Source organism: Calonectris borealis, chromosome 3 (assembly GCF_964195595.1).
Source record: "Calonectris borealis chromosome 3, bCalBor7.hap1.2, whole genome shotgun sequence".
NCBI lineage: Eukaryota > Metazoa > Chordata > Aves > Procellariiformes > Procellariidae > Calonectris > Calonectris borealis.
The window spans coordinates 88,796,663-88,818,427 of NC_134314.1; the positions used below are offsets into that span (position 1 = coordinate 88,796,663).

Consider the following 21,765-nt stretch of genomic DNA (forward strand, 5'->3'; position numbering starts at 1 on the left):
GTGATTCTCAACAGCTCATATTGTGTGTGAGTGTTGGAGTTGTCACTTTTGTATGTTGTATAGCTACATTTTCCAAGATTGACTGAAATTATCTAAAGCATGAAAATACATTCTTTTGTAGACTGAATTGGATAAGGAATTTTTACATCGTGCTCTACAACTAAATGGAAGATGCAGTGGTCTTCGTTTTAGAAAAAAATCGAACTGTGGATGTATTCAAGGAATTCCTAAGACAGCTGTGTCATGAGACTATTCAAAACCATAGTCTGACTAAGACCTCTGGTGAGAACCAGTATTAACACCACACTCCCGGAGCTGTAATATTAATTCACACTCCAGCGAAGCAGTTGCCATGGAGTGGCCAAAACATAATTCACCGACTCTGATGGGCAACAAAATACAGAAAACATCTACTTTGTTTTCCAAATACTGGTGAGTCAGTGTTTTATACACAGCAGCCAAATTTCATTCCTCGGGAGGTAGAATAAATTATTACTTAATTGTGACAAACGAGCAGACCATCAGACCCACTGATATAATGAATCAGTCTGCGAAGAAATTCTGCTTTGAGTCACAGAACAGCACACTGTTGTCCTGAATTATAAAATACTGTTTAAATAAGTTAACTGGCTCGTGCATTTGTTTCAACTCTAAGACCTACCACTAATATTGTACAACTCACTCTAGAAACTCCCATATCTCTGCAAAATTTAATGTTTTGCAGAACCCTTACTTTTATGTGCATACACTCGTTCTTTTCTTCCTGGTGGATTCCTAATAAGTATGCTATTCCACAGCGGATTTTGCTACCAAAATGGAGATTAACACATTCAAGCTATGTAAGTAAGTTCTTTTAGGTCCATCAGCAACTCCTTAACAAAAAAAAGAAACCAAACCAAAAACATTTTACATCATCGTTTGTAGGAATTTGGCATGTCGTACTGGGCAAAGAAACTAAGGGAGTTTATAGATCTTGCACCCATTTGCCACCAGGGTAAGCCTCTTGAACCACACAGCAGACACTATGCACACAGGCCAGGCTATCAGTTAGTTGTATAAAAAACCTACTCAAGACTCTTAGCATTTCAGAAGGGTACTTTCAGGGCAGGGGGAAGTCTGCCCAGCTTTTATTTCTTAAATTTAAAAAAAAAAAGAAAGTGCATTCATCTGCACAAACTCACATTTTTTCAAAAGATGCAAGATTTTGCCTTGTTATCAATGTCATTCCCTTATTCGCTTGCAAGCTCTGTACAGGGACAAAAATATTTCTTTTCCATAACCGCCATATAAAAAAATTGCTTTTCCACAGCTTGGGAGGGATCCCTGCTCTCTAGTCTCCTGCTTGTACCTTCACTATCTTCTATTTGCCTGCTTCATCAGTTCAGTTGTTCGTCCTGGAAAGGATGTCTGTGGTTTCTGTCCCGGGCAACTAGGACGGGTCCACAAGGCACATGCATCTGGAGGAGCTCCAGGGCAAGCTTGTGCGTCAAAGTAAACCCATAAGACCTGTGGAATAAGCCTTTCCCTTTTATGCCTATTGTGGGCAACGTTGCAACAACTTCTAATGATTTTTTACGACTTTGGCCTAAAAGAGGAACAACAAGAGAATCCGGGCAGAGTAAATCAAAACTACATCCAAAAGTTTTTGGCCATACCAGGAGTGCTGCATGACCTGAATTTATTATGTATATGAGAATCTAGAACGGAAATTGTTGTAAAAAAATGCTGTTTTTTTCCCCTCCTATGAAAATTTGTTGTATTGCACATCAACTTCAAAATGTGTTTAATTGTTAAAAAATTTTTTAAATGTCGTAGGCTATTTCTATTGGGAAGTCAAGGCTTTAAAAAACCTAGTAATATTAAACTAATGCAGTTAGTTGCTCGACTGCAAGAGGCACAACCCCTATCGTGCTAATTACAAGTCAGATGGAGCCAATCGAACAATATTGCATTATTAAGGTCTTACTGTACATTCTCAGGCTGTTAATATCTATTAGATTACAGCTGCATTATACTGAGTGCTCATTTCAGCAGGAGATTAGAAAGTACATTTATAATGCTGGCTACCCTTTGGGTGGATCATGGTATTTACATACCATATGTCAGCATGAGATTACAGAATGATTTATGCTTTTTGCCTAGACCTTTCAGCAAACTGCAACCAGCTCCAGTAAGCTACAAAGCTGAAACTCCATTCCAACCTGACTTTGACAATTCAGCTCTCGGGAAGCACTTGCATTTTCAAAAAATAAGGAAAAAGACCACCGACTAGTACAATCAAACTTCATACAAAGCAGCATTTGACTTGCATATCTCAACATAAGTAAGTACTGCATGCTGTTTTTCCTGTTGAGGGGGACATAGAAGAGAAGTAGGGAGGTTCGCTGTGCTGTAAACAAACTAGTCCTAAATTGCAGGGAGAAAAAAAAGAATAGTCATCTCACCTCTTCCAAAAAAGAGCTGCCACCTGTCCCCCAAAGTATACCCTCTCTCCACTACCAACACTCAGGTATCCCAGGTCCCTCTGTAATATGCAGAAGGCAACCAACGAACAAGAACAACACAAACTATTTGTACTTGTGCTGGTTGTTATCTAAAAATAGTTACTCAAACACACTGTAGATAATGCCAGTGCTGTGTATCGGAAGAGCTAAAGAATCAGTTCCTGGATGCAGGCACATATTGATTAATCAGTGAAAAAAACTAACATTGTGTAAGAAAATCCACTTGATTTAATAGTTCTAAAGTGGCAGTGAAGAGGTAATGTTGAGTTAAATCCTAAAGTTGAATGGAAGATATTTGAATGTGTATTTATTGCAAGGTATTTTAAAGATGACACGTCAAATGAGTTGTAAGACTCAGACCAACAAAGAATGGTGTGAAATTTTAAGTCCCTGCAAATAATACATCACCTGTGTGTATATAGGTACGTATGCACAGCAGTCTGCCTTAAGTAGATAAAGCTGTCATGCACCAAAAGAAGTGTGCTTTATTACTATACCACTAAGTTTATTAAGTTTCAGTGTTTCAGGGACTAGGAACAGTATGGGTGGGAGAAAACTCACCAGATTGAGTTGTCCCTTATCTTCATTCCCAGCTACTTTGCCTTTTACTTTTTCTAAACCAGCCAAACATTTGATTATGTTTCATTAAGGGAGCTGGCTCTGACAGCAAAAGGAAACTATAATCTTCTATTAGAAAGTAGATTTCCAGGATGATGATAGACGAAAGCAGCTGTCATGCATTACATCAGCATTATCTGTCTGCCACTTTATCTGAAGGTTTGTCCATTAGCTACATGCCAAAACCCAATTACACGTGGAATACAAATGGAAAGGCTAAGCAGCAGAAGTGTCCCTCACTTCCCCTCCTATTAGTTAGTAAAGGAGGCTCACTAAACCATAGGGACATAAGGGCTATTAAATACTGCAGTACAGCACAAGCCTAGGAAAATCAACCTCGTAAATATTTCAGTGGCAGCAAGAATGGCATAAGATCAAACTACCTTGTCTGTCATCAGCCTCGTCAGGTCTAACAGGTACCCGTGCTTCCTGAAAACATCCCATTAGGGAGGGGACACTTGGAGGAGAATCAATTTCAACTACTATCCTACGCTGCCATCCTCTCCCCTTACATGCCAGCAACAGAAGAGACTTCACAGAGGAAGGGAGTACCAGGAAGGGCCTGAGAAATACATGCTCCTCACTGAAGTACAGAGGATTTTCCTTTTATTACAGCTTACTACTGGCCTGTGACAGACAACCAAAAGCCTTTTGCCAACGAGTGTGGCAATTCCTTTGAGGCCAAAGGGCTCTTGACTAATGAAGGGGGAAAAAAAAGCAGAACAGTGGATTTTGGCTAGAGAAAAACTACAAGTGCCTTCAAAGACATGCAACTTTGTCCCTGCTAAACACACTGCTGGTGGTAGAGTATTAGGCTGTTCCCTTCTTCCTCCCTGCTTCTATAGTTGAACATAGCATGGTTTCAAGAGCAGAGCATAACTTTTAACGATCTCCATAACTTTTAACATTTGTTTCCACAACATTCAGGTTGGTGATAACACATCGCAGACTATTTCCCCGTAAGTACAAATGAGTAGCACTGGGGGAGGGGACAATTTGGTAGAATATAACCATTCTATAACTATTCCTTGACACGAAGAAAGTGTTCGTGCACCAGTCCAAGAATTCACTCTAGCAAAGCTTATGTGAAACCGGCATTCAAGGACAACATAATAAGCCTTACAGATGCCAAGTTTAACCACCTGAAATTTAAAGAGAAAAATTCTTCATTCCAGGTCATGAGAGTAAATATACACCAACAGATCCTGGACCACGTATTATCCGGACAAGTACTGGTAGGAGGATGTTTTCAACTCTCCAGGCCTGCACTTGAGTGGAAGAATCAAAGAAAAATCTGAGCTGAACTTAAAAGAAAGCAAAAGAACATGAATCACTCTTGCATCCAAGACAATTCTGTTTTGTTTCTTTAACTGCACAAATACTTTGTATCATTTTAGGCTATAGCTCTATTGCTTAGAAATCCTGCTGCATCTGGGAATATGAATTCCTCGACTGAAAAACAAGGGTAGTTTGTACAGTGGAGTTACAACAATGGAAGAATTGAAACAGCCTTGAACTTGAAGGTCTCTCCTTGGCAGAAGGGAAACACAACTGCGTAGTAAGCCCTCATTTATTCACTCACTGTAGAAGGAAAGCATGCTCTCATTTATTTATTTACTCACTCCTTGAACCAGCTAGCCCCCCAGTCCTTGGCTGGTAGTTTCACTGACAGCGCAAACCCCCTTGGTGCCTCCTACAGCTACAGGAAGACAAGAATACTTGGTAATTGACATTGCAAGGTCAATTCCCTCCATCGCCTAGAAAATAGTAATATTGGTTTTTTCCTTCTAAAGGAACATTGGAATTTATGTTTCACACAGTTATATCCCTCCTCCTCTTCATCAGGAAATTAGCAAAAGATTTTTAATTCAAGATGTCCCTTAGCTAGGGAGGGATGGTATGGTTCTCTCCTGGACTGCGAGGCTGACAGCAGTAGTAGACCCTCATCCCCTCCAGAAAAAACTGAGTATGAAGTTGTTTGTTTTTTAATGCTGAGGAGAATGATCTTTACATGCAATGCTGATACAAAGGTCTCTCAATGTATTTGCCAGTTTTCCAGCATTCTGTGGTACCCTCCTCTTCCACATATTACACAAGTAAAATACACACCCTGCTAACTGCTCTGTCACATGCAAACAATTGACTAGAAAATACTCCTTAAATATCAGTAATTTTATCCTTCAACCCTCCTGTTCCTCCCCTTATGATAAGCAATTTTATTTTATGCCAATTGAGAACATAAACATTGTGCTGAACACCTCAACAGCAGCATCAATCCAACAAATCTATTCTATTTCAGGCAACATCTGGTTACCTAAGACAATCTCGAAGGTTTGGTATCTTCTATTTTGCATTAAAAGTTTCTTATATTCACCTGCATAGCCGAAATCTACTAAGCTAAATCTAAAACTACTATCCCACCCTGATACAAACTTGTTCTGAGGAAACAAAGTAAGTTTTATTTGAAGTGAAAAGGAAGCACATGAATACCATAGTATAGTGTGTAAAAACAAAGTCATTCTCAAAAAATCTGGAAAGGGAATATGTAATTATTGGGTTGTTGCCAAAAGAAATCAGATTCTTTGGAATATATAATAATAGTTATAAATTAAAATAATTCTAGAACATTTCCCAACATTAATAAGCCAAAATATGTCAGATGTCATGAGGTGAACACTTGTTATTTTCCCTACATCTAAAGCAAATACGTTGAATACTTTAAATGTTATTTCTAAAGCATCTTAAACTTATAATTACAAAAGTGTCAGTGCTTTGCCAGTTCTCCAGAGAGAGACCTCCTATTGGCTATGTAGAAAGGAATTTAAAAGGGCATCAAAATGTTAGACTTCTCACCAAATATAAATATAACCTCATTTAATTAGGGAAACAGTTTGAGATATGCGCCTTGGAAGTAGAGAAGTGCAGGGTTTTTAAAATACCAGGAAAAAAAAAAAAGAGTAACATTATAAAACATTTAACTCAAAATCAGAACGGTTCTTTAATAATTGCAAATGAACTTTTTACAATATCAATTTTCTAACTTTCTGGGCACACTTCCTGGTAAACACTTGAGTGTCCTCTGTGAGTTACAAAGAGTAAGTTTTCTGTGTTACACAGCTAAAAAACCTGGACATTCTTAACAACTTGGCATCACGTCTTTTTTTAAAAAACAGATCACACAATAATTTAGACAGCATTTATAGCATTATAAAATCAGAATCCCCCTCTTTAATCACTCACAAGAGCAGCCATTAAGAATACAACAGCTTTAGGAATACAAATAATGAGGATGTAAAACTATCTGTGCAAAACTGCATTATTTTTACTGTCTAAAATTTCAGGGAAGTAACACCGCCAAAAGCAGAGAGAGGATAACAAAGACAAACAGTCATGAAAGTAATGCTACCTTAGATTTTCAAACAGGAATTACATTATGAAGTAAATATTAGGTAAAGAAAAAAAAATCTGATGGCACCTTGAACAACAGTGACAAATGTCTTGGAAATTGCAGATGAACAAGAACTGATACAGGTTCGTGTTAAAGTCTCTTTCAGGAGTAGCGATTGGTTTGGGGGTATCAACTCTAGCATTTCTTTCCATGCAAAAATCTATCTTTCCAACATCTTTGCTTTGCGGGCTACTAATGCATTTAAGAATGAGCAGTCTTTTGAGGAGTGTGCTTTCTTCCATGCATCTGAAATCTTTAAAACAGCTGGATCATTGATTCCCTGGATTTCCCTACTCCAATCCATTTAACTGCAGGAGAGAAAAGCAAACTTTTATTATAAGTAATACAAAGCAAGATCGGATTGTATCTTAAGATACAAACTTATCTTCTTAAGCACTTAAGATCTTAAGTACCATACTCTGAAGAAAAACACAGCATATACTATTAGTACGTTAGGAAATTATAACTATGTCTACTGTTCTCAAAGTACGAATGCATTGGTAACTTAGAAAAGCAGGAACAGTCTTGAAGCTGCCGTAATAAATAAATCAGTTTTTGCAGATGATAGGAAAAAAGATACATAGAAACTGTCAGAAAAGTAAAGATTTGCATCCTCTCCTAATTCCCAGCTTTGGATGGAACCACAGGATCATCTTTATTAGGGAGCCGAAGAGAAATCTTTTAGTTTAGGACCTCTTACTGTCACATATACTTAATCACATTAATATACCAGTTGTCCCACTGACTTTATAATGGCAGCAGAACTAAACCCCTATTATAACCAATCTGAAAAACACTTAAGCAAGTTATAAAAATCTTAGTTGCACAAGAACTATAGTGTAAGCCAAAGAAAGAATGCATATTAAACTTTTGAAAATTTTCAATTCAACAGCTAAATAGATAGATAAAAAGATAATAATTACAATAATTACAAGCATCACCAGTTACATCAGAATAAGCACAGCTACAGACTAGTTTTCAATATTTTGAATGTTCATTAAGGCAAAGTACAAGATAGGTTTCATGGAGCAGGAAAAAAACAGAACAACAACAAGATCTGTTTTACTTACCAGGAACACCCAACTCCATTTCTATAAAGCGAACATAATTTTGTGCATTTACAGGCAGCTCATCAAACGCCCTTGCATTTGATATGTCCGTATCCCATCCTGGGAGTGTCTCATACTGAACCTCTACTTTATTTAAGACTTCCTGGTTGGCTGAGAAGCAAACAGGAAGAAAAATATTATGTCTACAAAGATTATATATTCTCTACCACTAAACACATAACTGTAAAGCTTTTTATTCTTTTCTTATACATAGAGGTTTACTCATAATACCAGCACTGAAGGTGCTGAAGTGTCCTTTTTTGTTAATATAAGCAGAGAAAAAAAAAATCCAGTAACCATCAGGACTTAGACTTTAGAAATTCCAGTACTCACAGTCACATGCATATATTTTGCTTAAACCACAATCTTTTCAGTTCAGAAAACAACTTTCCAGGAAAAGTAATTCCCCAAAATGTTGATTTTTTTTGCTGAACAAATACCCAGATCCAACTCCCCCTTCATGAGGGAATTTGGTGATGTGAAAGCAAAATTAGGCACTAGCTCGTCAGTATCAGGCAGTTAAAACATATTTTAAAATGGCATAGGAATGTACTTTTTACTGAATATTTACTAAAACTTTCTACTAGTCATAAGATGTAGTTTATACATAATAGACTTCTGATGCCCACAGATCCTTTGCCCCAAAACTCTACAACGAATTTGTCAACCACTATGGAGTCCCACATGATGTATGAACCGTAACTGTTCCAATTACTTCTCAGAATAGAAGCAATGAGTATATTCCATTTTGTCCTTCATTTAGTAACTTGCTACAATGTTGTCCATTAACTCTGAATCCTGTGATGATTTCAAGAACTGGAAAAGATGCTACACACATTGTTCTGTAATTGAATCATTCCAGTAACTACCTGAACATTAGTCTTGGAATGACACTGGGCAGCGAAACAAAAGCCTTAAGCCTGAAAATGGTCAAAATACATTGATAAAAAAAGTGGGAGGTGTCAGGCATTCTTGCCTTCTGAAAAAGACGGGGTTCTGCCAAAGGCACTGTAATTAATGTTATGTAGGCTCCACGTCTCAGATCAAGTCACTCCTGCAAAGACAGCTAGTCAACTTGGAAAAGGGTCTTAGGTGCAAGAGGCACAGTAGAGGTGCAAATAGAAAACCATAGGTAATCTCCTCCAGCGTGTGTGTAGCCAACAAACTCAGGCTCAGCATATTGAATAATTTGTCCTGGTGCAGGTAAGAGTTCAATAGTAGCAATGTTGTAAGGACAGCCTTTATGAACTAGGCATTTTGAAGGGTGAAAGAGGACTATGCTCTACTGACTTCAAAGCCTACAACAGTAAAGAAATGCAAAATTTTTGGACTGAAGTATTCACAGGTTAAGGCAAATGATCCTGAATCAATACTTGTTGTAATCAGGAAAAACAGACAGGCACATTAAGGATGTTGGGTTGCAGAGGCCAAGGATAAGCGCTTTCTTTAATGTCATCAGCAGTAACAACTGAGGTGTTATCTGCTGTCCAGGAGATCTGTAAAATAGAATAGCTATATTCAAAGTGCAAAACCACAAACTACTCTCCGGGCATTGCAGATGGTCTAGAATAACACGCTAGCCTCCCTCTTTCTGAAGAGGGAAAGTGACTGAACACCTAATCTTGGAGGTCCACAGGCATTTTTACTTCGAAGCCCCTCTGATGAGGCTAGCTGGGAGATAGCTGAAAGTACTTAGAACTAAATGGTCTAATCTTGTCTACAATCTTCCATTACTCTGTATTAGTTCAATTCTTTACTTCCCTAAAAGAGAGGAAGAAAAAGAAGGGATACATTTCTTGATGTTTCAAATGATTCTCTCATTTTGCTCCAGCAGGAAAGATGATGTGTGGTAAAGATAAGCCATAAACTGAGCTCAGGGTAGTTACATATGTAGTCACCAAATAGATTTCTCTCAGCTCTTCCCTTAGGGGGATTTATCTTTTAGACTTTCTGGAATATTTCTTATTAACAGCTGAATTAGATAACAGAGAGAGCAGATATAATGATATCTGGTAGTCTGGTACTATAATTTGGAGAGGGAATGATGTGATGTTACTTCCAAGTCAAAAAGAATAGCTGAAATTGAGGATCTTGGCACCATTGTAAGAAAAAGATCCTCCAGCAATTTCCAGAAACTGAACATAAAACCAGTCATATAAGTCAGACCAAAGATGCATCTACCACAGTGTCCTAGCTCTTTAATCTACAGTAGATGCCCAGGGAAAGAGCATGAGAAAAAAAAAACAAGCATGAAGTAAAGTTTCTCCAAAATAATCTCCCAGTTTCCTAAGGATCTGTGTTTTCAAAGTCTCCAGAGGTAGAGGTTGTGTCTGTCTGTGCCAAGATCAATGACACCTGAAGTTGGACAGGAGGGACACGCTAGCAGGACTAGACCATGGCTTTCACATTCCTTTTAAATTGATCAGCTCAGAGCCAGCAGGGAGTTCTATCTTTCTTTCATAAACTCCTATGACTGAACAGAAAAGGAAATACTGGCCAGCTCCATAGCAAAAGACTACAGCCTCAATGATACCAACTGAAGTCAGCTGTAAATTTACAAGACATTTTCAGCTCTTTTTTAATAGGAGATTATGAAATGCCCACAGAAATCTAAGCTAAAAAAGCTGAGTGAGACTCGTATGATTCTCTGATCCAGCTGGAAAAAGGAACAATATACGAAATATGGCATGTTTTTCCTGAGATGGTGGGCACTGTGTGTGCTTCTAATTTAGAAACAGTCATTTCACAAGAAGGGTAAATCACTAACACCTCCAAGAGAGTGGGAGGGTAGGGAGGGGAGAGAGAAAGAAATACCCTGCCAGCAAGAGATTCCCAGACTAGATCTCTTCTAAATTGAATTAAAAATGTCAAAGTGGCAAGTTTAAAAAAAAAAATATAAATTATACAAGTGCACAGCATGCAGAGATGCAGACATCAGAAATAATCTAATGGTCTGCGAAACACAAAGTTGGAGAAAAGTTACCTTTTGTTTTTTATGCCAGGGGCAGGGGTAATAAGTAACCTGCAGCATATGTGCTGAAAATGCTGCCAAATGTTGAGGAGTATAGCAAAGAGAGAGGTGTGGAACACAGAGGCACTGTGAGAGACAGCATCCTCCAGCTTACCAGAAGTTCAGCTCAAACTCCTTCCTGACACTTAAGGAAGGCAGCATGTCAACAGCAAAGACAACAGCTTCTACTAAATTTCTACCAGAATTCTTAATTGTTCATACAGTAAAGAAAAATACAGTTAGTCAGGTAAGCCACGCTGTGCTGCTATGACCAAAGGTCAGCTACCTGTTACCTGGGTATATACAGGGAGCAAATCTGCCCTCAAGAGTTGTAACGATTCTGGCCCCATCTGAGAGACACAATGAATGGAAAAAAAAAAGTAATCACTGAAGTCTTAGTACTGGAAAACATGGCCACCTGTTTATGTCATCTTTAATGACAGACTGCCAGAGAAGGTCCTCCTGGCTTGAGCACAAGATAGTCCAAATAGCCCCCAGGTTAGATGACAGGGCTACAGATGAAGCATTTGCTGAGTAGTTCTCAATTCAAACGTGCAATCTCCATTATATTCAAAGGCCATCTAACATACACACAAATTTCCTTAATATTTTGATACGGGTATCAATCAGGGAACATTTGAGTCTTAAAAAGGGAAAAGCATTCCCCAGTTTAGTGCAAGATGAGTACTAAATTTCCTGAATAAAATACATGTCATTCAGTATGCATTCAGATTGTAACTGGCACTTTTGTTTGAAGATACTGGAGGGCAAATCAATTAGAGAACTCCCCCAAGCACATGGAGAAACGGAAGTTTTTTTGTTAATTCCTTATGAATTTCCCTAACAGATATGTGCTATTTTCAAGGACTGGCAGATGATCACTTATTTCTTTATACATAATTACATCTTTATACTACATCAATCCTGCTGTGAGTTGATCTTCTCACCCACAAAAAGTTCTCTGCTGGTATCGTATGGAAAATTGTAACCTGTGACCAGCGTCAAACCCTGAGGTAGCAATTAGAATGGAAACGGGCATCTATGCGCACATTAGAAAATCAGAAAGCCCAATCTTTAGTACTGGTTAATGCTCTTCCTTTTTCTGGAATATCTCTACTATAGCAAACTGAAAAAGATGCATTATCCATGAAAACAATGTTTTGTGATGTTTGAATATTTTAACATGCAGATATATTTTTCAGGTAAAAATGATCACTAAACTGACCACTGTCCTCCTCAGGAGCTATAGTTTCTATGATGCTAAGCTGATGTATGTTGGTGCTGCATTAGAAAATAGTCTTGCTTTCACCTAAACTAATTGCTCATTTCCTCCCCCACCCCTTTTCCCTCTTTTCCATTGCATAGGAGTGACAGGTTTTTGACTGCTCTGTGAGCCATTAAAGGGAACTGAACTGTTAGAAAAATAACACAGGGAGAGAAAAACCTGGCTTTTGAACCGGCTCAGTTCTCTCATGTGGTTCACCGCATGAGAAAGACCTGTCCTTCTAGAAGTGGGGATGAATACAGTAGTGGGAATAAGACACTTGGGTTTAGAGTGTGAAACAAGCTTCCAATTTAGCTTGAAGGTAATGCAGGCTGTATTAAAGGGAAAGGGATAAAGCAGTAACAACATTTACGTTTAAGAAGCTTTATAAGGCACTTTGCATCGTTCTAGTAGACAAATGACAATATTTGGTACAGGTGTCTTCAGGGTGCGGGTACAGGTGTGGTACAGGGTGTCTCTGGTGCATCTGGGAAGACATTAATGGCCTGATGCTGAAGTAACACATTCCTGTCATAAGTTTTACAAGTAAAAGTCAAATGCATTTAAGTATCAGATTACATTTCACCAAAACCTAAAACTGTTAAACAAGCAGACCTACCAGGAAAATGAGGTATGATTTCACCATCTAGTTTGTATGCAACACCAACTTTGATTTCTGGAAATACATCCAAGATATCTAATTTGGTAAGCGCCAATCTATAAAGAAACATTACTCTGGTTAAACAAGTTCAACAACTCTCAACTCTCATCACATTGTAAAAATACCAAAAGAAAAATTGATTCCTGCACATTGCAATTAATTGTGTTTCCTTAGAAAAATAGCTTGTATGGCACTAATCTATTTATCTAGTGCAACTTTAAAAATACACACACACTTAAACAGCCTTTTTGTTGTGTCTTTAGACCTAGTACTGTAAGAAAATGGCAAAATTCAAAGAACAGGTATTCTCCAATTAAAGTGACTGGTCTCTAGCTTTAAGTGTTAGAATTTTAAGTGGTCAGGGTGCTGCCAAGATACTTTATGACCATTCATTTGCAATGGTTTCATAGCATGATGCCTGTTGCTGTCCGTTTCTGTCCTCTGCCAAATGTTCCTGTCCTACAGTGAAGGCAGCAGAATAATCAAACACTGGCTCTGTAAATACCTGGCTGCATCCTATTTTAAATAAAAAAAAACAAAGGACAAGAAAAACAGGAAAATTTAAGTAAAGAATGTATTTACACAGTTTGATCTACTAGAAATTTTATACTAGTTTTGTTTCAGACACCCATTTTTCATTTTAATTAAAATCCCAAAGTCATATCCAAATTTTCTACATTTACACATACTGCTAAAGATACTGATGGGTTCCCATCTGTCTTATTTTGAAAACAAACTAACAAAACAAACCCCCACAAACTATATCAGGTTTTAAGGCCCTTGTAACGCATTTGATTTGATTTGGGCTTGGTGGGATGGCAGGGATTGGGGTAGCTTGAAGCATCAAGTACTAAGATACGTAAGCACTTCTTGGATCATTTAAAATGAGAAATAAGAATGTGCTACAAGTAAAGGAAAGAAAAATCTACAAGTATGAAAATGTCAAATATAAAACCATTTAATGCTAGGAAAAAAAGTTAATTTATCAAAATATCAAAACAATCAACAAATCAATACTAACAGTCTGAATGTTACTAACTAGTATATGTACAATTTACAGTAATCTGTAGCATTTAATGATTTTATATCAAGTTGCCAGCAAAGCTGTCAAAATAACTCACGCAGTAAATCCATTAATCATGTAGGCATATCGGAGTAACACAAGGTCCAGCCAGCCACATCTTCTCTTTCTACCAGTGGTAACACCAAACTCTTTACCTCTCATTTGCAGCAATTCTCCAATTTCCTAACAAAGAGTAATACCGATACATGAGCCTTTTTTTTCTTTTTAATTTGCAATACATGATGCAGGTGTATACTTAACAACATTTTACAATATTGTAAATTACCTTAAAAGTTCTTCCCCCAATTTTTCATAGAGTTGTCCACTGGGATGAAAACAGAAATATAAAATGCTATCTCTAATTCAAGAGAACGCTATTTGAGCAAATCTCTCAAAATTTGTTCCTGCTCTAGCCTTCTATTCCATAGGAAAGTCTGAGAAACTGATAATCAGATTTGGCAGTCCTGTAAGCTCAGTGTAGAATCAGAAGAATGAGACATCCAAACACACTGTCAACTACTTGCATTTAACCAGTAACACTGGTTTAACATAAAGCAGACACACCAAGTTATTTCACGCAGTTACAGGTCACATCTAGGGCTGATAATACTCACATTATTTTGTTCTGTAGGAAAGGCACCAATTCCAACTCTCGTTGTATATGCTTTCACAACTCCGTACACTTCCCCGACATTCTGCGGTGGCATGCCCAGACCTGTACACACACCTCCAACTGTGCAGTTTGATGAAGTCACAAAAGGATACGTGCCTATTAAAAAAAAATTAGCTTTAAAAACTTATGAAAAAACACTGGTGTTAAACTATTAAAAAAAAAAATCTAACCTGGGGAGGAATAGTACTTGCATTGCACTTACCTAGGTTTTACAACACTAAAAAACAAAACACAACACACAATAAATGTATTTTGTGGTCAAGAACATATATAATGAGCTCTTAGCTTTGTATGTACATTGTCTGATCCTTCTTTGTTGAAAAAGTTAGAAATCTTACCACTTATTTCAACTCGTACAGAGGCAAAAGTTGACTACATAACAATTCTGAATGCTCATAGAAGTCAAAAATTGGAATAAGACACCAGAAAACCATGCCTTGCTATCTTATATAAAATATACTCTCTAATAGAACAATGTGAAAATTTGAAGGGAGACTTAAGAAAATGGTATTAAAAGCTTAGAAAATACAGGTTTACCATTTTTCATTTTGGGAGAAAAAATAAAATACAAGCTCTACAAACTGGTCAGCACATTATAAGGATAAGAAATTACAAAGAAATGTAGAATTCTAGAAAGAACAATTTTGCTTACATAATCAAATGAAAAAAATTATTTAAGCAATTAAAGAAAATTAAAGAAAAGGAAAAAAAAAAAAGATTCCTGGAATATAGTCTAGTCCATTAGTGGTGAGAGTTTGTCTCTAGTTAAATATTCAGCCCTCATTTAAAAAGCAGCCTGGACAACAAAGATAAAAGATTTAAACAGCTCAAAATCCTTAGGTTTACACTTTTTCTTTTTTTCTTTTAAAGTAATGGAAGATGAAACAGACCATGCCAGTCCTTAGTTGATCTGAATTGTGAACAAATGCTTCAGCCATACAGTAACTACATACGAGCGAGAGACTTCTGCCTCATGCTTCAGACTTTTTTTTCTTTTGGTATAAGAGTCAGAGATGGGAGAGGAACAGCCAGGACAAAAGGAACTGAAAGCAATACAGACAACTTTAAAAAGTCAAAATTCTTCAGAGGCTGTTCAGTGAGGTTTTGCAGACTAGCTTCAGGTATCTCTAGCTTCTTTTGCTTAACTCAAATCTCTCAAGAGAAAGACACAGGCTTACAGGTGATACGTAACAGCAGTTTGCAAGCACTAATTAGTCTTTCTTAGGACACCGTAGTTGAGCTTTTCTTTACTGACAGGTAAATATAGCTAGTGGATGTCACAAACAGAGTCTGAGACAATTCTTATTCATTTTCAGCTCCCAGCCTGCTATATTGACATCGGTTTATCTTCACTCAGTGTTTACAAACACAGAAGACCACACATCCCCACACCTACATGCCCACCCCAGACACATGCAGCTTCATTACACGCTCCAGAAAAGCTGGATGGGCTGCAAGGCTGGGGATTTACCATCTTCACTGCCAACAGACACACATTCATAACACTCACTTCAGTATTAAGACTTCTGTGCACCAAGGCACAGAAAATAGCCTCATTCAGAATGCTCAATAATCAAATTTGGCGTTGTCAAATCTTTTGACTAGGACTTGTCTATTGTTAACCCAAGTGTCCAATCCACTGATGGTATCTACCTAAGGAGAGCAGATATTCTCTCTGTGTGTGGGTCTCACAGAACAGGCAGGAGAAAAAAATCTAAGTGACCCAAAAAACTCTGTATGTATTATAGACATACCTGATGAGTTTCAGACTATTTGCATTTCCTATACTTATAGGAAATCTAAAATCCTCGCTACTTACAAAAAACACCCCCCCCTAGAGTTTTCTGCAAATATCTCAGTTTTGCATCAAACATTTCCCTGTGACAAGCATATTTGGAGACTTCTTTCATCTTTTTCTTTTTTTTTTTTTTTGACTTGTTAAAAAAGGAAGTTTCTTCCAATATTCAGATCATCATGGGAAAAGTTGGTGCTTACGCTTATAGTGACTAGGTCTTAGATATATCTTCCTCTTAAAACAAGAGGCTTTCAAACTCAGTATGTTTGAAAATGCCCAATATCAGAACTCCTATCAGTTGAAAGCAGAGCGCATGCCAATTTCGTATTTGTTTGACAGTAGTCCTTACAGGCTTCCATTTTAGGCTTAAGCATCTTTCCAACAATGAAAATGATGCCGTTACAAGACTAGTGAGACTGAAGAAAAATGTGACAAAATGCAGGAGCCAATCATATAGGCTGCTTATGCCCCTACAGAGGTATAATAATTTATCTGTCCTTACAATATAATGATAAAAACCATAATAATCTCAGAAAAAAAAAGGTGCTTCTATCAAGAAGCTTCTAATTTTATTAGCAAAATTACAGTGTTTTAAGAAAAAACGCACCATTTATAATTTCAAATTGATTGGGATAATCTTTTCACTCTTGCCTCATTAGCAATCCAGATTCCCAACATCTTTCCTTACATCGTGAAACAGTGGAAAACTAAGTGTTATATAAAGGGCTTAAAAAAATGCAAGCTGATTCTTCAAAAGTCAACAAGTATTTTGCATATATACTTTGCCTCTTAAAGCTCTCCATTTTTCTTCTCAAGTGTTTTCCATAGATGTATACAACTGTGCGTTATTTCATATGAAATTTAGACACTGAAGTAACAGCTACACTCTATTTAAGAAAAGTCACCTGATCTTTACTGTCATTCAAATAATTAATCTTGGGAGAGTCTAAAGCTTTTTGAAAGAATTTAATTAAAAACTTTCCCACCCCCCCAATTATTTGCTAGTCAGAGAGAGTACTGTTCTTCCAAAATACAAAACAATTCTGCCACAAGAACAGCTAAGCACAGAAGAGTTTATATTTAGTATTCCTCTTTCACAACATAAGTATATAGCAACATGTGTCTCAAAAAGGTTATACCTACCAAAATCTATGTCCAGCAGTGCAGCATTTGCACCTTCTACTAAGATCTTCTTTGGTGGTCCATGTAAAGCCTCATACATGAAATAAACACCATCCCTTACCATTGGTTTTATTTTTTCCATGCAGCCCTGAATAATACAAAAGACTATTGTATAGTATAATTTCATTACGATAAAGCCAGCCATGGTACAAGTGCTATTGCTCTCTCATAACAATGCTCTTATTCCTTTTGAAAAGGAAAAGCAAACATAAAGAAATGCTAAATATGCCATAATATGTGAACAAGGGAAGGAAGAACATTAGACTCAGATTTACATCAGATAGAGATGTATGCTCTTTCTAGGAGGAAAGAAAGAAAAAAAAGGAAAAAAGAAAAAGGAAAAAAAGAAAGAAAAAAGAAATACAATCGAAACTTTTGAAATGCTTTAGAAATATTAAAGCTTGAGCACAATTGCAATACTTTACTGAATTCATTTCCAAGTGTTCAAAATTTCTCCCCCAAAACCAGCATGTGGGGGGTTCCACTTCTGGCCATCTGAAGCCAACAAATGCACATAATTGTGAAGCAGCATTAATTTGTGAGATATATATACTGGTATGTTTGTAAGTAAAAGTAAGAAGTTATTGGAATTAAGCATCAAGTGCCTGAATGCCACTGAGTAGCTGGATGTAAGAAGCCAGTAATGTTCAGATTAACACTTGGTACACAGCCTTTTTCCCCCATGAGAACATATGGAAGTTCTCATTCTAATGATTCACTTCACATGAAATATAACACTTTGTCTTTCAGAATTTAATCAAGTGCATTAGTATAAAACAAACATTAAGTGCCCGTAATTTTCTTCAAGCTACAAATACATATTATGTTTCCACCCTAACAATGAGTTTCAGATATTCTGTAATCCTAATGTGCATTAAGTAAACTATAAAGCATTATAAAACACTCAACTGTTACTGATTTTTAGGTCTACATATTGATAAAAAAAAATACTACAACTCAACATGTGTAACATTATTTAAAGTAAGACAAACAGAAGTGCTAAGAACTCCCATATACTCCATTCTAGAGCTGGTAAACTGTGTTTAGTGGCAACTAAAGATACAAGAATAATGATTTCTTTGGCCTGATTTTCTGAAGGAATTAAATATATAACTGTGCACACGCTCCCCTGTTTCACACATACCTCAATGGTTCTAAACAATTTGTCAAATTTAGTTGAAGTTTTCTAAGGGGTAAAAAAAAAAATCTCATACAGTTAAGTTTCTATAAAATGTGTGAACAAAAAGGCCAGGTAAGGTAAGACACCTGACAATTTTTTCAAATAGTAACTTGGGCGCACCGCAAAAATCGCACCATTAGGCATAAGAGAATTAATACTAGTGAGAAATCTGACAACTGTCCCAATTGCAGGGAAAACATCAAATCAGAATTCATAATTAACCACAAGACTAGTCTGCTGGCAATCAGGCTTCATGAGTTCTGCTGCTATCAACTTACATTTTTCTATGTTGTTAGACATATTTTTTTTCCTTAAGGTTTATTACTTAGAATAATAATTTACTTCAGTTCTTAAGTTTCTGAGACAAGGAATTAATATTGTGCTTTACAATGAAACATACCTTCCCCAACTACAATCCTGTTTTTTTTTTTCTCCTAGCGAGTATGTTTGAGCACGTAGAAGCTTTTTTCTTAAACTTTACAGTATTTCTCTTGAAACCAAGTTTTGAAATGCTGCATAAAGCAGGGTCAAAAGTGTCTTTAAGGATGCTAGCAGACTCTTCAAAATCGATACATACCAATTTCCCATGATACGAATTATGTTTTAACTCCTCACACAAGCATGACCATCAGTCACCAAGAGATTTACGTATCAGTAACTGCACACAGTGATTATATCATTTAACAGACAGAAGCAGGCTTACCTTGAGCTTTTTCAATTCCCCTTCAATATCTATCTCTAAGGTAGGATATATCGCTTTGTACTGATTGGCTAACACTTTGAACCTGGAAGGCAAATATGCTTCACTAAGGTTTTGTTTGTTTTCCTCCTCACATTCCCACCAACCCTAGGTTTTACTGGTTACATATCTGCAGTTATTTGGTGATTAAACAATTTTAAACAATAAAATATTTTAATAATTATAAATAGATAATTTAATAAAAATATAAATAACATTATTTTTATATTTAAAAATCATTTTTAATTTAAAAAATAACAGCAACCATATTTAATTGCTTACACAGGGTACTACCCAGAAACTGAAAACTATGCTTACAACTGTGCATTAAAATACAGAAATTACCTCTCAGAAAATTCATCAAAATCAGAAACAAGATCACACATTCTGAGTCCACTTCGAGCTGCTTTTGAAGAATATACTGGACCAATTCCTTTTTTGGTAGTTCCCAAACTTTCAAAAGATAATAACAGGAATTATTCTTGATAAAAAAATAAGGTGTTTTTTCTTTAAAGCTAATACATCCTTAGCATAAAATGAAATGCTGCTAATTGTGAGCATTTAGAACCTTGTTTTAAGCATTTAAAACATGAGATACTTTCAGTATGCAACTTAGTTTCAGAATATCACTGTTTATAGACATAAATATATTAATCTTCTACATACTTCTGGTTTTAAACCAATAACTTTTCATACTTTAGTTAACTCTTACGTATTTATTTGTACACAATTCCCAACTTTCATACTTAAGGAACTGAATGCCAAGACAACATCCTTCAGTACTATGAACTGAAACTAACTAAACACCTTCCTATAAAATTGGCCTGAAGACCTAAAGAAAGCCCTCCATAAAGCAACAGCACAAACAGCACGAATTTCAAGTTTATACGTAAGAAATATTTCATTTATTTCTAAATGCCTCAGTGAGAGACAGGAAAACAGAAAACACTGCCGAGCATCTAAGAGTGACAATGATACTCAAAATGCTGTACATTAGAAAGGGTTCAGGAATAGATTTTCCACTGTAGCTGATTCTGAAAACCTGAATTCTTTTTCTTACCCTTACCTATCCACTCTGCCTGAAAAGCCTTTTTCAGCTTAAGTCAGTGATATCATAAGATGCAACTTGCTTGCCCTGACTTTACTGTCAGAGAAGTACAGCTAGTTCAAAAAGTGTCTTCTGCCAGAGTCCTGCTAAATAGCTATCAAAATGGCAGATTATCAAACATCTTCCCCATTGCTCTCAAAAGATTAAGTACCTTTTTAAAGAGAAGTGAACAGGTGTGCAGCATTTTCAGAAGTGTGCTGTACATTGTTTAGTTTAGTTTTGCACTTAGCTTTAACTGTTTTGGTTTTTTTTTCCCTGAGCAGGCATATGCAGAGCGGCCCAGATTTCTTCAAACTGCCTTGAAGGTACCATACCGTAACTCAGTTCAAGAGGGACTCCATTTCAAGTAGAACATACAGGTCATATCTAAACTCATGTTAAACGGTATCAATTGATACGTAAGTGAACGGAAATACAATTCATAATCAGTACATAATTCATTTTAGTTAGGTCATTAGTAGTTTGGAGTAGATTCAAAACAATAATCTTGGGAAAAAACAAATTATTCCAATTAGACTCAATACTGAGTACAAAAGTGTAAGAAATGATCCCTGCATACTCCACATCGAAGAGTTACAAGGATAATTAATACTTTTTTAAACTCAATGACAAATAATAACAGAAATCCAATGTATTAAGTCATATGTTTGTACTAAGTCATCCTATGTTTCACAAAATAAAACTACCTACTTCTTTCCCGCTTGTTCTTGCCTCTGTTGTTCTTGGATACCATCAGCAGCTTGGTGGAAATCAAATACTAAGAAAATAAAAATAACTTAAGTAGAAAATTTGTGTGAAACAAATTACCGTATCAGTAACGATTTCTTCAAACCAACTCTAGCCCTGTTTATCTATGTGGAAAACAAAAATATACACACCGAAGAGAGGCAAATAAAGTGATGTTTTTTCTCCTTTTTACAAGTTACATTTTTTCACAGGGAAGAGTTCTGAGGTTTTTCAGAGACTTTTTTTTTTTTTTTTAAAGTGTTTATTTTGTAGAATACTTGCAGACTGTGTATACACCTCCCATAGAATAACTAAGCCATTTCAGCTTTGTAGTGGCCCAAAAGAATGTATGGACAACTAACAAAGAAAACATGCAGTTGAAAAAAAATCCTTGAAAACAGGTTATAGTAAAAAATGTCATACTGCTGAAATTTAAGGTGGGAATTTTAAGTAAACATTCTCATTCATTCTAAAGATTTCTTAAACCATTTTATTTTTATGTTTTAGACAACATCAATTAAAATACATTTGGAAATACAAAAGCTCCCACCAACATCTGTTATGTAAACAGAAGTCATCTTCACAAGCTCTGATTATTTTTTTAAAGCATTACATATTATTAATGACAAAGATTATGCAAAGTATTCCTTGCACCAATTCTATGTCTACCATAAAAGCATCAAAA

At 36.4% G+C, this 21,765-nt stretch overlaps 1 protein-coding gene across 1 annotated transcript in view; it reads right to left on the reverse strand.

Annotated features, from left to right (window-relative positions):
- Positions 1–6,095: 6,095 nt before the first annotated feature.
- ADSS2 (adenylosuccinate synthase 2) overlaps positions 6,096–21,765 on the reverse strand; it is a 37,868-nt gene continuing 22,198 nt past the window's right edge. The window contains exons 5-13 of the mRNA XM_075146568.1: positions 21,045–21,111; positions 19,592–19,699; positions 19,211–19,292; positions 17,289–17,415; positions 14,292–14,446; positions 13,736–13,860; positions 12,573–12,670; positions 7,641–7,790; positions 6,096–6,878 (exon numbers count right to left, since the gene is read on the reverse strand). Of these exons, the coding sequence (XP_075002669.1) occupies positions 6,826–6,878; positions 7,641–7,790; positions 12,573–12,670; positions 13,736–13,860; positions 14,292–14,446; positions 17,289–17,415; positions 19,211–19,292; positions 19,592–19,699; positions 21,045–21,111 (965 nt within the window). The 3' untranslated portion in view covers positions 6,096–6,825. The remainder of the gene's footprint in view (positions 6,879–7,640; positions 7,791–12,572; positions 12,671–13,735; positions 13,861–14,291; positions 14,447–17,288; positions 17,416–19,210; positions 19,293–19,591; positions 19,700–21,044; positions 21,112–21,765) is intronic.